Here is a 14,934-nt window from a genome sequence, read left to right as displayed (position 1 = left end):
TACACCCTGACACCTGACCTGACATGTGACCTTTACTCATGAGACTTGTTTAGGACTGTTTGCCATCAACTCATCATCCGATTTCTGGATTGCAGCTGTTCTGATCTCCTCATTGGTTTTACCATTTGTAATTCACCTTCTTCATAGAATCATCAAAGTAACTTTTCTAAAATATTTTTGTACCATTTTCCCACTTAAGGACCTAGAGTGTCTTCTTATTGCATATTAGATAAAATATAAATGCCTCTTCCCTATATGTAAAGGCCTATATCATTTCCCTTCATTGGTTATTAACTTGGTTTCCTTTACTAGTTCTTGAATAGATTCTCTGATCTACTCAGGTCATTTCCATTATTCCAGCTGGTCTTGTCACCCACCCATCCCAGAAAACACACACACACATACACACACACACACTCACAAAATACCAGTTTCTGTTGCTTTTGTATCCTTCACATTGCCTAGTGGTATCAAGTGCAAAGTAGGGACTACTTTGTGTTTTGTTTTAACATAAAAGAATGCCTCAGACCCATTGTCATGATGGATTTGCCCTGCTTGTCTGGTACTCTGAATTCTAACCATTTATTTTTCCCTGCCTGTGTTTCCTGTATCCATCCTTCTGTTTACTTTTGTGACCAACACTAAGCATACCAGATGATTGATCCATGTTATGGAAGAGTCTTTAGCTGTGGAAGGAAATAGAACTAACTGGGCTTAAATGGGAATGGAAGCTGTGGTCTTGAGCTTCCAGATTGATGGTTTAAGCAAGTGAGTTAATCAGCCACAGACTGGTGATACTTGCTTATGTAATGGTTTGAATAATCCTTTTGTAATATTCTAGACATAAGTTACAATTGTTTTGAACTTGATGAGTCATCACAACAGAATTCTTTCCTTACCAGTGATGCCTTTTAAGACTCTTAGGTTCTTGAAGCAGGTCTGCCTCTGCTCTGTAGCTCTGCTCGCCACTCAGAATATTTGGCTCTACCGTGGCCAACTAAAATAGAATACCTGAAGATTGGTTTCTTGTGGAGGAAGAGAGGCTTGTGGCAGTTCTTTCTTTTATGATGGATGTGACAGATGCAGCAGCTAATTGTCCCCTAGTATCTATTCTCCCTTCTTCCATGTTAAGAGAATCCCCGAGTTTCAGCTGGGCATGTTGTTACCCTGAATAAATATTCAATTTCCCTCACTCTCTTGGCAGCTTTGGGCAGTGTGACTAAATTCAGAGCAATAGGATGTGGGAGGGAGTACTGTAAGCAACTGCTGGCTTGAGTTCTTTAATTAGGGAGCATGCCCTCTCCTTCCTGATTTTTCACCTTCCTAATGGCTGGAATGTGGCTGTGATGGTTAGCTGTCCTGGACTTTGGGGATGAGGGCAACACCTTTGGGGCAGAAAACCAGCAAGACAGAAGGAACCTGGAGCTCTCACTAGAGCTACTACATGAGCCCTGGACTGCTGAGGCTCAGAGCTATTATGTTAAAGAGAAATAATTGTCCTGTTTAAGCTGTGAGATTGTTTTTGGTCTCTGTTTCAGCAGCTTCTTAGTACAGTGGGGGATAAAAAAAGTATGAGGTTCAGTGTCCGCTGAGTGATACAAACAAGATGAGAAACATACTTTTAAAGATATTTAATAAGTCTTTTTTCAAATCAGTACAAAAATTTAAATACAAAAATGATTTGCTATTGACAAGTCTCAAATCTATCATGGAAACTCAAAAAAGTCACCAGTCTGGTCACCTTTCATGGTGTTCTGTAAAATATTTGAGAACAGTCACCCACTACAGACATTCTTTCCCTCCGTGGGATGTCATACTGCATTAAAACTCTGTGTTTAAATAATATAATGCCAGTTTGGTCCATTTCACATGGAAAAGCTCTAGCTGATTTTGAATTGAGTAGGGATTATAGCACTACCCCTAGACTTTTGAACATGTCGTTTCATCTGCTTTTACACTAATGTGTTAACATAATGTGCAACACTTAAAAGGGAAACACAGACACATAGATAATTATTTAAAACTCTTTTTTAAATTAAATGGAGTAATTCATTTAGCTCTGAGATTAGCACCATTGTAGAATATACAGTATCTGGCATAGATTTTGCTCCTCCCCTATCTAAAAGTTAGGAGCATATGCCTGATAATATACACACTCACACACATTATATATATATATATATATATATATATATATATAGGCAATTGAGTAACAACCAATAAATAAGTTGGAAGGTATTTTAAAAAGTGAAATTTGGTCTTAACGAAAGAGGTACTGTCTCTCTTACTTGGTGGAAATAAAAAGCCCATACATGTACAGATAAATACGGATTTACAGATCGGCTGATCTGACTTGCTTCCAAGCCATTCCAATGCAGCTCTTCAGCAGAAGGACCCCAGTGGATCCTTGTTGCCTCCATAGTCATCAGTCCAAAACCAGCATCCTCAAGACCAATCTGAAGGATGTTTGACCACATAGACACTATCTGCTTTGAAAATGAAGGTTGGGTCAGGTATCTTTTGATGGGAAAATTTGTCATAGAATTAACAGTGAATAAGAAACCCTCTGGTAATGAACTCATTTCTCTTCTTAAGAAATTGAGAAGAAATGGTGCTCGTATACCATGTAAGGGAAAGACATCTATTAGGTTGAGGAGAATTTTTCTTGATGGTTAAAATGATTCAGATTCGACATAGACACATTTCCATGTGTGTTTATACCGTATTTATTTGTGTATTTTTCCATCTGTACCTTTCCCCTCAACTTCTCACTCTTAATTTTGAGGAACAGATACAAGATTCTACCACCACAGCCCCACCTTATTTTCCCCAGTGGCTTATAGTAACAGCAGCAGACTCACAGCGGACTGACAAATCTTGCCTGTGTTTTGAGACCAGATTTGGATGCCCGCAGCAGTTAGCATGTACCTAAGTGAAAACCTGGAAAGATACGTATCTTTCTCTTTAAACTTGTATTGGCTCTTGATTTGTGCTGAGTGTGAGGTGACCCAAGCAGCGGGGGCTCTTCCTGCCCTTTGACATTTCAGATAGCTCTCCCACAGGTTGCTTCTAAAGAAACAGTTCTTTTCCTACAGTTCTAGTACCGACACTAGTACATCCATTTTTAAATTTAAAACTTGACAAATCGTTTTTTCAAAAAAAGTTATTTTCCTACGTATTTCTGAAATTTTTTTTTCTCCCCACATAAAGGATGGCTTGGATTTTGGAAATTGACTTTGGAACCTGAGACAACATGCCAGTTTGCATATATACTACACCAGGAAATTTCCTCAAAATTCAACTGCTACTGAAAAATAGCGATAGCCCTTTCATGGGTGAAACCTCATTGTACTCATTTGTATGGGTAGGCAAAAGAAGGGGATTTTTATACACATGTAAACATAATTAAAAACTGTTGATAATGAATATTCCACAAAACTGGAAAGTTATTATTTTTTTCTTATGACTTCCATGTGTTTATATTAGTTGGGTCATAGTGGAAATTACATGGAGGGAAGAAAAAAAATTACAGAAAATAAAACAAAAAGGATCCTTAAGAAATAAGTGAGTTAATTACTGCTCCTGTCTCCCACCTGTTTTTTTAGCTCCTCTTGGGGCACTGTCTTATGTCCCTCAAATGTCTCATCCAGTGTGAGGCACACAGAATTTACTGAGTAAACTACACGGCAGGCGATTAGCTCACTTGTTCTTTTAGAAACACGAGATACACAATTCTGAGGACTCGTGTTGATAAGAGACACAGCCTCTGACGGGAGGGAAACAGCCCTTGGACTAAAACCCTACTGCCCCCCCTGACTCCCTCCCACTGGGGCTGTAACACGGCAGAACTCCTCCCCCACTCTCCCTGGCAAAACATCTGCCCAAAGACAGAGGAAATTATGCAAGTAAATACGGTATATAATTGTTATCATTGACATTTCCTTAAGCCATATTTATAAATCTTTAAACAATGTGAGCAAGTGACTTTCATTAGCTATGATCTTTCATGCTGAAATATTTTGACTGATCTGAATAAGCAGGTTATCATGGAAGCATATAACAATACAACAGCTAATATGATTCCAGTAGGTACAACACAAGTGTCAGTACTTGATACATAAATCTATCCCATCATTTTTAATTACAGGCTGCTATGCAGAGCACTAAACATGCATCTTAGTTTTTATTTGTACATGATGGTTTAGATTTTCACTTAAATATAACTTTCCAACTATATAAATGTTTTGAAGCAATTATGTTTTTCATTTGGGTTTTTTCGGTGCATCATTTTCTTCTCTTCTATTAAATCTTTCTTTCTTTTTTTACATGGGATACAATAAATATCCTGAAAAGGAGGAATGGACGTACTGCCCAGCATACAGTCCCGCAGCCTGTTCCGAGGGCATCTGGAGGAACACTCGGTCTCCCGGCCTGAGGAGCAGCACCGCACTCCCAGACGCCTGGTCCAGAAAGCCCTTTTTGTACTCATCGTACGTGTACATCATGGGCTCGTTGTTCTTGAACAGAGCAACCCACACGTTGCCCCCCTTGCAGTGAACGTGGTATGCGAAGTAGTAGACCCCTGGAACCTCGCAGGTGAAGATGCCCGTCTGTGGGTTGTAGTTCTGTCTGCCATTATAGAGCAGTTTGTCAAACTTCACCGGGGCCCCCACAGGTGGGAAAGGCGCAGTCAGCTCAGCTGTAAAGGCAGGCATCTCGTAGGCTGGCCCTCCATTCTTGCCTTTCTTAGCCCCGTAGGCATGGGGGGGTTTCACTCCATCAATTCCCAGCCCCATATCTGGTAGATACTCTCCATGGGGTGGTGGTGTAGGGGGCATCACAGCTGGGGGCCCTGGGGGCCCTGGAGGGCCTGGGGGCCCTGGAAGGCCCGGCTGGCCTTGAGGACCAAGGGCACCAGGCTTCCCTGGGGGCCCATGAAGTCCTGCTACTCCAGGCTTCCCTACTCCAGGGAACCCAGGGGGCCCTGGGATACCGGGTTCCCCTTTGGGGCCTGGCATTCCAGGTGGTCCAATGGGCCCACTTGGGCCTGCGATCCCTGGGATGCCTGGAGGGCCCTGTAAACCCTGATCCCCTGGGATTCCTGGTTCTCCCTTTGGTCCCAGCAGCCCTGGAGCACCAGGGAGCCCTGGTAAACCTTTGTGCCCCGCTTCCCCCTTGGGCCCTATGGGACCTGGCAAACCCCTCATGCCAGGGGGCCCTACTTCACCAAGGAAACCTGGCTTTCCTGGGAAGCCTTGAAGCCCTGGCTCGCCCTTGAGACCTGGTGGCCCCTGTGGCCCTACAACCCCACCTTCTCCTTTGGGTCCGGGAAAACCAATAGCACCTGGAGGACCCATAGGACCTGGGATTCCAGGCAGGCCTGGCTCTCCTGGGGGACCTCCCATTCCAGGGGCACCTACTGGTCCTTTCTCCCCTCTTGGTCCTAGAGCCCCAGGAAGACCCCCTATGCCCTTGTCACCTTTGGGTCCTGGGAAGCCTGGTTTCCCGATCCCTGGAAGGCCTGGGGGTCCTGGCAGCCCTGGCAGTCCTTGCTCCCCTTTGCCACCTGGAAATCCTGGCTGGCCAGGGATCCCATCCTGGCCTGGTTTTCCAACTCCAGGAATCCCAGGAGGTCCTTGAACTCCCGGGACCCCAATAGGGCCTTGGGGCCCAGGTTCCCCTGGAGGACCTGGCTTTCCCAGGGGACCTTGGGGCCCAGGGAAGCCTGTCACTCCGGGTTTGCCCACTCCTGGGAGTCCAACAGGGCCAGGAGGGCCATGCATCCCTGGAGGACCCTTTAGGCCTGGCAAACCTGGCATCCCAAAGCCCTTCTCCCCTTTGGGACCCTGAAGGCCTGGAGGTCCTGGTGGTCCTTTGGGACCTCGCTCTCCCTTTGCACCTGGTTGCCCTGGTAACCCTGGTCCACCTGGTTTTCCAATGCCAGGAAGTCCGTGAGGCCCTGGAGGTCCTTGCGGTCCTGGGATCCCCATAGGCCCAATCTCCCCTTTGGGTCCAATTTCACCTTTTGCTCCAGGCATTCCCATGGCTCCTGGCTTTCCTGGCATTCCAGGCATACCTGGTTTTCCAATTCCTGGATATCCCTGTGGCCCTGGTTTTCCTTTGGTTCCAGGTATCCCATGACCTGGTAAGCCGGGGGGCCCAGGCGGTCCTCTTGGGCCAGGCTCTCCACGGGGACCTTGCTCCCCTCGTAAACTGGCTAATGGTATTTCTACTGGGAGAGAGGGGACAGAGAGAGCAGGAGAGGGAGGAGGAGAGGGACGGGAAAAAAGAGAAAAATTAATATTTATTATTCTTCACTTCAAGGAAGTCATGACGATCATTATTTAGTTCTGACACCTTAGTCTATTCCTTATTGAGAAGAAAGACTAGGAATAATGTGTTCATCTTCCAGGACTATCAGGACTTAAAGAACAATCAAGCTAATAATTGCTTTGTCATGTTTGAAATACTTTTTGAGAACTGATACCTGTAGCTGCTTTTATCAGCATTGGTTAAGGAAAAAAAGCTAAAAAGTATGAAAAAACATTTTTCCAAGTACAAAACTCTAAGTTTTGTTATGGTGTGTTCACTATGGAGATTTTGGAAAATTCAAAAAAGGATAAAGAAAAATCAAATTTGCCTATAATCACTTGACATTTATATGTGCTTCCATCTTGTGTTCTAGGTGTGCGTGTGTGTGTGTGCGTGTGTGTGTGTATTTTAAACAATGGAGTCATTCTCCATTTTTATTTTTTTATTACTTTTTCTATTTAATGCTATATTTTTCCATGTCCTTGTTTTTTTATATAATAATTTGTGGCTAAATAATATTTCCTCTTGTGTTGAAATACAGTATGATGTGTTAGGTAAAGTAATTATCATGTAGATCAGGGGGGAATAGAAGTATTTTATTTTGTGCGTGGTTTAATAACATCTTCCACATGGAGTACCTGGTTGGCTCAGTAGGTTAAGCGGCTGACTTCTGATTTCAGCTCAGGTCATAATCTCAGGGTCATGGGATCGAGCCCCATTTAGGGCTCCACACTCAGCAGGGAGTCAACTTGAGATTCTCTCCCTCTCCTTCTGCCCCTCCCTCGCATACATGTGTGCACATGTGCCCTCTTTCTCTCCCTTCAAATAAATAAATAAATCTTAAAAAAAATAAATCTTAAAAAAAAATAAATAACATCTTTCACATCTGTCCTCTAGAGCCAAATACTTTTGCTTAATTTCTTTAATGTGCTATAGGATTTCCTAAGTCTCATATGAATTCAAATTTTTAATAAATTATTTCTCATTTGCAAATTGGGTTTCAAACAGAAGAAGTGAATAAGATACTTGAGGCTGACAAGCAGCGTGGAGAAGGAATTGAGCTGGGAGGAGCAGGAAGCTCTTCTTGGTCTTGAAATGAATCTGGACTGGGCCACTTGGGCCTTCACTGTCTTGGCTTGCCTCTCTGTGCAGCAAGAATATTATGGCCTCGCTACAAGATTAGATAATAGATGTGAAAGACGCTGTGCTTTCACAAATTGTTGTCAAAATACAAAGCACATCTCTGTTAAGATGATTATACTGTGCCTTTCAGAGTAACACAACTCTGGATCTTCTACGCTACTGAAATGAAACATAAGTGAAATTTATGGCCTCAAAGTTTTATGTTAACCAGTAGTCACATCTTAATCCTGACCATTATATTTTCCACTGACCTACTGTCAGGGAACAAAATAGGACCACAGAACTCATATTCTTAGCAAATTCTCTTATTACAATCTGGTACCCATCAGAATAAGTACAGGAAGTTCCAAAAGCTGGGCAGGCCACTTAAGAAAGGAAGGAGAACAAATGGCTGAGATCATCCCCTAAGTGGAATATCAGCTCCTGAAGAGAGGAAAATTGGAAATACTTCAATTATGCTAAGTCGATAGTCTTGTACTATTAAGACATGTTATATCCAAGTGAATTGTGTAGTACATACTACGATATCAAGAGTGTCTGGGGCAGGGTCATGTCTTACTCATCAGGATTCCTTGGTGTCCAGCACAGTGCCTGGAATGTACTCTGTTCTTAGGGTTGCCTGAATGACCAGCTGTAGCAACTCAAATGTTTCATGATGCTTTAGTATTTACTGAGCATTTTTACTTACCTATGCCATTGATTTTCTCAACAGATCTTACTTTACAAAGAAAAGTCGTTTCAGAGAGGTGTTGTTTTTTTTTTAATTGAAATATATAATTGCCATACAATAGTTATGTTATTTTCAGGTCTTTCATTTCTGGCCTCTAGGCCTCTTAGCACCAAATCCACTAGTACCCCAGACAGAGAGATTCCTGCTTTTTCAGGGACCAGTGGGAATGACCTCCAGTTCCTCAAAGGGAATTGCTATGCCGATGCAGTTCTTTTCCTACAATTGATTGCTAGGTTTCCTAGGAATCCAGATGAACCTCATGAAGTTTTAAAAAAGTGTCTCTCACAGTGATAAGCATTTTGTAGGTGTTGAATAACTAATGAATATGGCTGGAAGGCAGTGGGAAAAATTTTCATCTCTATATGCAGTCCTTACCCTTCATAGCCTCCTCTCAGTTTATTGATTAACAGGTGTAGTAGCTTAAAGTGCTCTTAAAAACACTGGCATTTATCCAGCACCTGGTTCACAAAGTGCTTTCATATGTATATATTTCTAACACAGCAGGTCCTTAACAACATTGCTCTCCCAGTAAAGAAGACTGACTAGTCACCTGTTTTTATTTTGAGTTTTCCGAAGACTTATTGAAGCAGAAACAAGTTGGCCAGATACTTGTTGGAAAAAAAGCAGTTTTAATGGTATTCAAAAATACTTTTTAAAAGGTATTCTAGCACAAGTTTTCTTTGTACACTAGATGATGCTGTAAACTTTTTTCGAAGTCTTTTAAGGCTATTGGTTCTTAAGAACTAGAAGTTATTCCTATTCCAAATCTACCTTGTGCTCCTGAAAAACTGCAGAAAAGCACTTGAAAGCTGTTTCTTTAAGATAATGGGTTTCTTTTTTTTTAATTCTTGGTGGTAATATATTGCTGGACCAAGTCATGTGCAATTTTCACTCAAGGTCATCGTGATGCTGAGAAATTGCATTGATAACCTGTCCATCTCTAGTTTCAACGGTCTTAATCAGAAGTACCCTTTTTGAGTGAGTGTCAACGAGAGGGAGTGAATCCAGATTGGTTTCCCTCAGGTTCAGGGAAGAAAAGTTTGGAAGAGGCAGAGCAGTCCTGCTCTCCACGCCTTCCAGCAGCCTCCTGTAGGCTTGTCACCCCCCTCCCCGACCACTTTAATCGGGCCCAGCTTCTGACACAAAAATAGATGCTCATTAAATAGTTGCCAAATGTTGGAATAGATAATGAATAAGGGAATAAAAATATGTTTTGTGCCATTTAATGCTGTTAAAATAATAAAGCACAACATAAAACAGTAATTTTGCTTGTATTTTTAGGTCTTGAACCTTTCAAGGATAGAGTTTAGAGAACAGTAAACACTTAATGTCAGTAACACAGTCCAAAATAAAAATTTCTAAAATTTAGCTTCTCCCCCGATCTTATAGTTTCAGATTTTGGAAAGCTGCTGTTTCATAACAGCACAGGAATATGATGTTACCTTTGCCTTTCTTAGGTGCTGCTTCCTTGCCCATTCTTGGCACTGGCTGAATTTCCTTCCTATATTGGGGTAGATGTGGATATTCTTTGCCATACTGCATGCGGGGCAGCTCCTTGCCCATGTTAAGGCCATCTTTCCCCAAAGGCATGTGAGGTCCTTGCTGGCCCAGAGGCTGGTATTGCGGAATTTGCGGTGGGATCTGAGGAGGAATTTGTGGTGGCAGCGGCTTGATCCCATAGTAAGCACCAGCCTGAATGAGCCTGATGGCGCCCAGGGAAATGGTAAGCAGCACTCCCAGCAGTGGAGGGCCAGGTGGCATAGCCATCACCTGCGGAAGGAATGAATGCACCAACATGGTGAAAACTGGCAGGCCAAGTGACGAGTTTACTTAGAGAAAGAAGGGGGAGAAAAAGGAAACAGTCTTTACCATCAGAACATCACCGGTGGAAGGCAAATGGAAAGGAGGATGATGTTACCTCTCAGAAGGAAATAAGCAAAAAATAGAAAAGAGTAGGAACTGTCAAATGAAGGCGATCGGTGGAATTATAAGCTATGGGAAATACTGCTGTGTATCCCCAAATATCAATTCTGCTTTCTTCCATAGTACTGGAACTCTTGATTTTTAGCCGGAACAGAGCAGCCCAGAATAAAGACATTTCAGCCAAGTGTGGCGATGTGACAAAGTTCTGTCCAATTGGATGTAGTTGTAATGGGTACAACTTCCAAGAAGGATCCTAAAAGAGTGGCCCTGGTTTTCCTCTTCCTTCCTGCTGGCTGAAATGTTGTTATGTTGCCTGGAAACAGACCAGACACCTGGGACCAGGAAGTGAAATCCGTGCACTGAGCATGGTGGAGTAACAAGCTAGAATAAACCTCAGCCTTGGTTGAACCCGAAGGTCTGTATTGATCCTTACATTTGAAATTTGTTTACACAAGAAAGAGCTAAAGCTTTATCATCTTCTTTAAATCGCTGTTATTTTGAGTGTCACACATTTGCACTAAACTTAATCTTAATGGCTAGAGTACATTGTCCAAAAGGAGGCAAACTTGGTGGCAAGTCAGGCTTTGTTAGTATGAGCCAAAATTCTATTCTAAGTGGAAACGGTTAGTAATTGACAGGCTTTATGCCAGGGGCTGGGATTTTTCATCTGCCTTTTGCTTTGGTGTGGTCACAAAGTAATGTAAGCATTAAAGAGCGAGCAAACAACAGTAATGAAAACTGTGGAAGTCTTCTGAATTGGAGAGAAGGTACTTCATGTGACAGTCCCAAAATATTTTAAAAATCACTATCATAATTATGCACATACTGGAATGCCATTTCGTTCTACTTAAATACTATAAAGTCGTTAATTTAGAATTTGCCTAATTGGACCTGGAGTGCGCTGACGTTTGTCTTTATACTATTATGAAAGAAAGGAGTTTACAAGGCAAACTAGTTGTATAAAGAAAACAATGATGTTTAACTACTCATGAGAATAAGCTGTACAAGCCCTTTAATAGCATCCTTTGCAGTTTAACAGTTAATGGCATAAATATTAATGGGGCTTATATGTTTATAAAAAACCAACTCGGAAAGACCTCTGGAAATGCCTAGGGCTGAAAACCCAAAAGCCCAGGGAACTGCAGTGCTCACAAAGGCCCACTAGAGGGCAAGTGTGGTACACATTGAAGTCTGTTCTCCAGGGTACTGACACGACATAATAAGGTGCTCCCCACACCTTTAATAAAGAGGTCTTGATGAAAATCTGAATCCTCAGTGGAGTGTCATCATTATGCTGGAGAAAGAAGTGGCAAGGTTCTCACAATTTTTAATGTAAGAATATTCTGGAGAACTTTGAATAAACTTCTATCTCTAAATAATTATAATTTCCATTCTGTGAGTTTGTTTTCTTTGCTTCTGCCTTACTTAATTCTGGATCATAGTTTTCCACTTCTTAGAAAATATGTGTTGACTTTGCGACATCCTATTCAAGAATAGTGCCAAGAGTGAGAACATGCTATAAAAGAATTGGTTAATAAAAAGCACCTAAGAAAATATTTAATGGAATCTCTACCACAAAATTCACCTCTTTACAATTTTTTAAAGTATACTAACTAGTCATTTTTCCCCAAAACATCTGTCAGCAAAATGATTTATAAAATGTCCTCCATTTCATAAATCAGAATAGTCTCAAGAACTGGTTGATTCAAATGTACTCGAAATAATACATGGGCTGGTAAATGGGAGGAGATAGAAAGGAATTATTTTCTAAGAATGATTAATTATTATAAACCATTTGGAAAGAGCCACAAAATTAGTATTGATTTATACTCGGTAATAGTCAGTTTTATTTTAGATGGGAAAAGAAGAACATCTGCTGTAAGTACTCAATGATAAATTTATTGACTACTTACCAAACACAATGCTAGACCTATCCAGGGATTACAACGGTAAATATAATATGGTCAATGGGCCCTGCCCCCAAAGAGCTTATACTTTTTTAGTAGACGTGACAGATGTATGAACTATTAATGAGTAGCAAGGGATATCCAGAAAAAAAGTAAATTTCCCACCCACTTCTGTCCAGTAACTTAAATCCCTTCCCTTGGAAGCAACAACTTTTCCCATTTTCTTCATGTTTCCGGAGATGTTCTAAGAATATGCACATACACCACACACACCTTTAAGACACAAATTACAGTATACTATACATACCACTATTCCTTACTTTGTCCACTTAGAAGACTAGAACTTCAGCCCTTATTTCTCAGTTTTATATATCTCAAGAGATCCCTTCAACTTCTTTATTTGTTAAAAATAAGACTCAATTGTTTTCTGAAGTCCTTAACATTCAATGTCTAAGGCAGTCACTAGAGAGTTGAAAATGTTAATCCATACCAGAAATACATGGTAATACCTGGTGATGTATAAGTTGGGACTTAATTCCATCTTTGGGGATGACTGAATTTAATTACTAAACCCTAAGCTTGTGGTGATGCCTTTAAGAATAAGGAGCATGCTTGGCCCTTCACCCTTCCATCAATTCAGTGAATGTGTTGGATTACACTTAATAATCTTTAAACCAGGACAATCTAATGAAACATTGGAAAACTGGAAGGAAGCGAAATGCCTGGGAAGAAGACCAGTTGAATACCAAAGGCCCAGTGGGATCCTTCTTTACTACAATTATTTCCTCTTGTAAGCTTGGCCTTTCTCTCCTGAAAACCACCTCTTTAGGTCTGCCATCTGCCATTTCTCTGGCTCTTTATTTAAATAAACTTTGTTCAGTTTTAACTTGAATATTTATACAGGGGCCCTGGTTAGAATTTACCGCTTGACTTACACTTACTAATTTCCCTCTTGTCCCTGAGGATATTTTTGGTGGTCAAAGTGGTGTGGTGGTTCTCCCCAAATCACTCAAAAGAACATCAGATTTGTGTAACGCTATACAAACACCTGGCGGGAAGAAGGAGCCTTGGAATTTCTGCTGGGAGAAATGGTAGTAATGGGTTTTCTTGCCTCTTTTTCCTTTTTCTGAGGGTGCAGGACACAATAATGTGAGTTTTAGTCGCTGTTTTCTTAGATTTCTATTTGATACCACACGTGCGTAAGTGTGTGTGTGTGTGAGTGCGCTTGATTATGCATGAACATAAACATATATACTGTGTGTGGACAGTGGATCTTTGCCAGTCAGGCCAACTTAGTGATGGGTTTCATGTCATTATGAGAAAAGCCTTGTAGAAGAAGCCAAAGACCTGGAGTTGAGCTGTAGCTCTGCTATTCACCATGTCTATGACTTTGCGCAAGTCCCTTATCTTCACTAAGCCTCAGTTTCCTTCCCTATAAAACAGCAATAAAAAGAAATTTTATTTCTTATAAAAAAGAAATAATAATCTCAGCTTCTCCCACAGAGCTGTTCAAGGACACAAATGATAATACGATTTTTTTTGTAAGCTGAAAAGCACCGTTCAAATTTAAGTTATTATTAATGGAGTGTGACCAAAAAGACAAATCAAAACCAACTGAAATGCCAAGGACTTTCAAAGAAGGATACTAGCCAAAATAAATGTGAGGTTAACTGCAGTAATGATAAACCTTAACATGAATGAAACAATAATGGCCATTAAAATGTACTTGTTAAAAATGGCAAAAAAGAACAGCTGAACCAAGGCAGTTATTCATTCTGGTGCCAGAGTTGCCAATCCTAATCATTTTGAACAGCCCTAAATGGTTCCCTATATTTGGGAAGGGCTGCAGAGAGTTTCAGTTTCCTCATGTGACCTGTAGTGTATATAACAGAATAATGTGATACATATTATTTTAGACACTCCTCAGCATTTTATTTGTACATTTATCCCCATGAGATTTTGGCTTGCTGTGCAAAAGAATGTTCTTGCCCTAAATCCAAATTTCCCTTTCACATAAGCTAACACAGTGTGCGCATTGCAAGTGTGTGTGTGTGTGTGTGTGTGTGTGTGTGTGTGTGTGTGTGTGTGTGTGGACAAGCCTCTCTCATCTGCTGCTGGGCAGCCCCTCACACAGGATTGGTAGTTTCTCAAGGCCTCAGATTTATCGCCCCTGAAGCAAGGGGAAGTCAGACAGAATCCTACCCCTGCAGTGTGCACCAGAATTGTCTTCTTGGCTTTCCCATGCCTTTTAAAGAAGGTTCTGTCCTGCTTGCATTTCTCAGAGCAATTCATTCATTAGGTGTAGATCTGTAAGGAGTGCCTACTAATTATTACTATTATGGGTACTAGAGAAAGGAGTGAATTAGATGAAGTCCTTGATCTTATTGAACTCACATTCCAGTGTGGGGAGACAGGCAATAATAAACAAGTTAAAAATAAATTTTACAATTTTAGATTTGAGTGCTGTGAAGAAAACCAAGCAGAGTGAAGGGCTCGAAAATGACTTGGGGTAGAAGACACTGTTTTGGAAAGGGTGGTGAGGTAAGATCTTTCTGAGAAAGCAAATTTTGGATAGAGATGTGAAAGTTGAAAGGCTTATTTGTCTTTCAAGACACAATACTAAAAAACCCCGAGAAAATCCTATTTATCACAATGGTAGTTACAGGTGACTTTCACTAATGTAAACCTATGTTTCAAAATTTTACTCTTCATCTACGTCTATACTCATTTTGACCTCTTTATTGTATTTTTTTTCCCCTGAAGGTTTCTCCTTTTTTACTTTTTAATCTTTCTCCAGATTTTAACCTTACTGTATAAGTTTGCTAGGGCTGCCAAAACCAAGTATCTTAGACTGGATGGTTTAAACAACAGAAATGTTGCTCCCGCTGAGCAGGGAGCCCAATGTGGGACTCGATCTTA

General features: G+C 41.1%; 1 protein-coding gene across 4 annotated transcripts in view; it reads right to left on the bottom strand.

Annotated features, from left to right (window-relative positions):
* Positions 1-1,616: 1,616 nt before the first annotated feature.
* Positions 1,617-14,934, bottom strand: part of COL8A1 (collagen type VIII alpha 1 chain) — a 160,592-nt gene continuing 147,274 nt past the window's right edge. For 3 of the 4 annotated variants that reach the window (XM_045902735.3, XM_045902736.3, XM_064589871.1), the window contains 2 exons: positions 9,628-9,955; positions 1,617-6,232 (listed from right to left, as the gene is read on the bottom strand). In XM_045902735.3, the coding sequence (XP_045758691.1) occupies positions 4,323-6,232; positions 9,628-9,952 (2,235 nt within the window). In that variant the 5' untranslated portion in view covers positions 9,953-9,955 and the 3' untranslated portion in view covers positions 1,617-4,322. The remainder of the gene's footprint in view (positions 6,233-9,627; positions 9,956-14,934) is intronic. The other variant, XM_045902737.3, reaches the window with a different exon arrangement.

The sequence above is a fragment of the Mirounga angustirostris genome, unplaced genomic scaffold (genome assembly GCF_029215605.1).
Source record: "Mirounga angustirostris isolate CCGP_5_RB_7025 unplaced genomic scaffold, mMirAng1.0.hap1 SCAF_1, whole genome shotgun sequence".
Classification (NCBI taxonomy): Eukaryota; Metazoa; Chordata; class Mammalia; order Carnivora; family Phocidae; genus Mirounga; species Mirounga angustirostris.
This window is presented reverse-complemented; position numbering and strand designations above follow the sequence as displayed.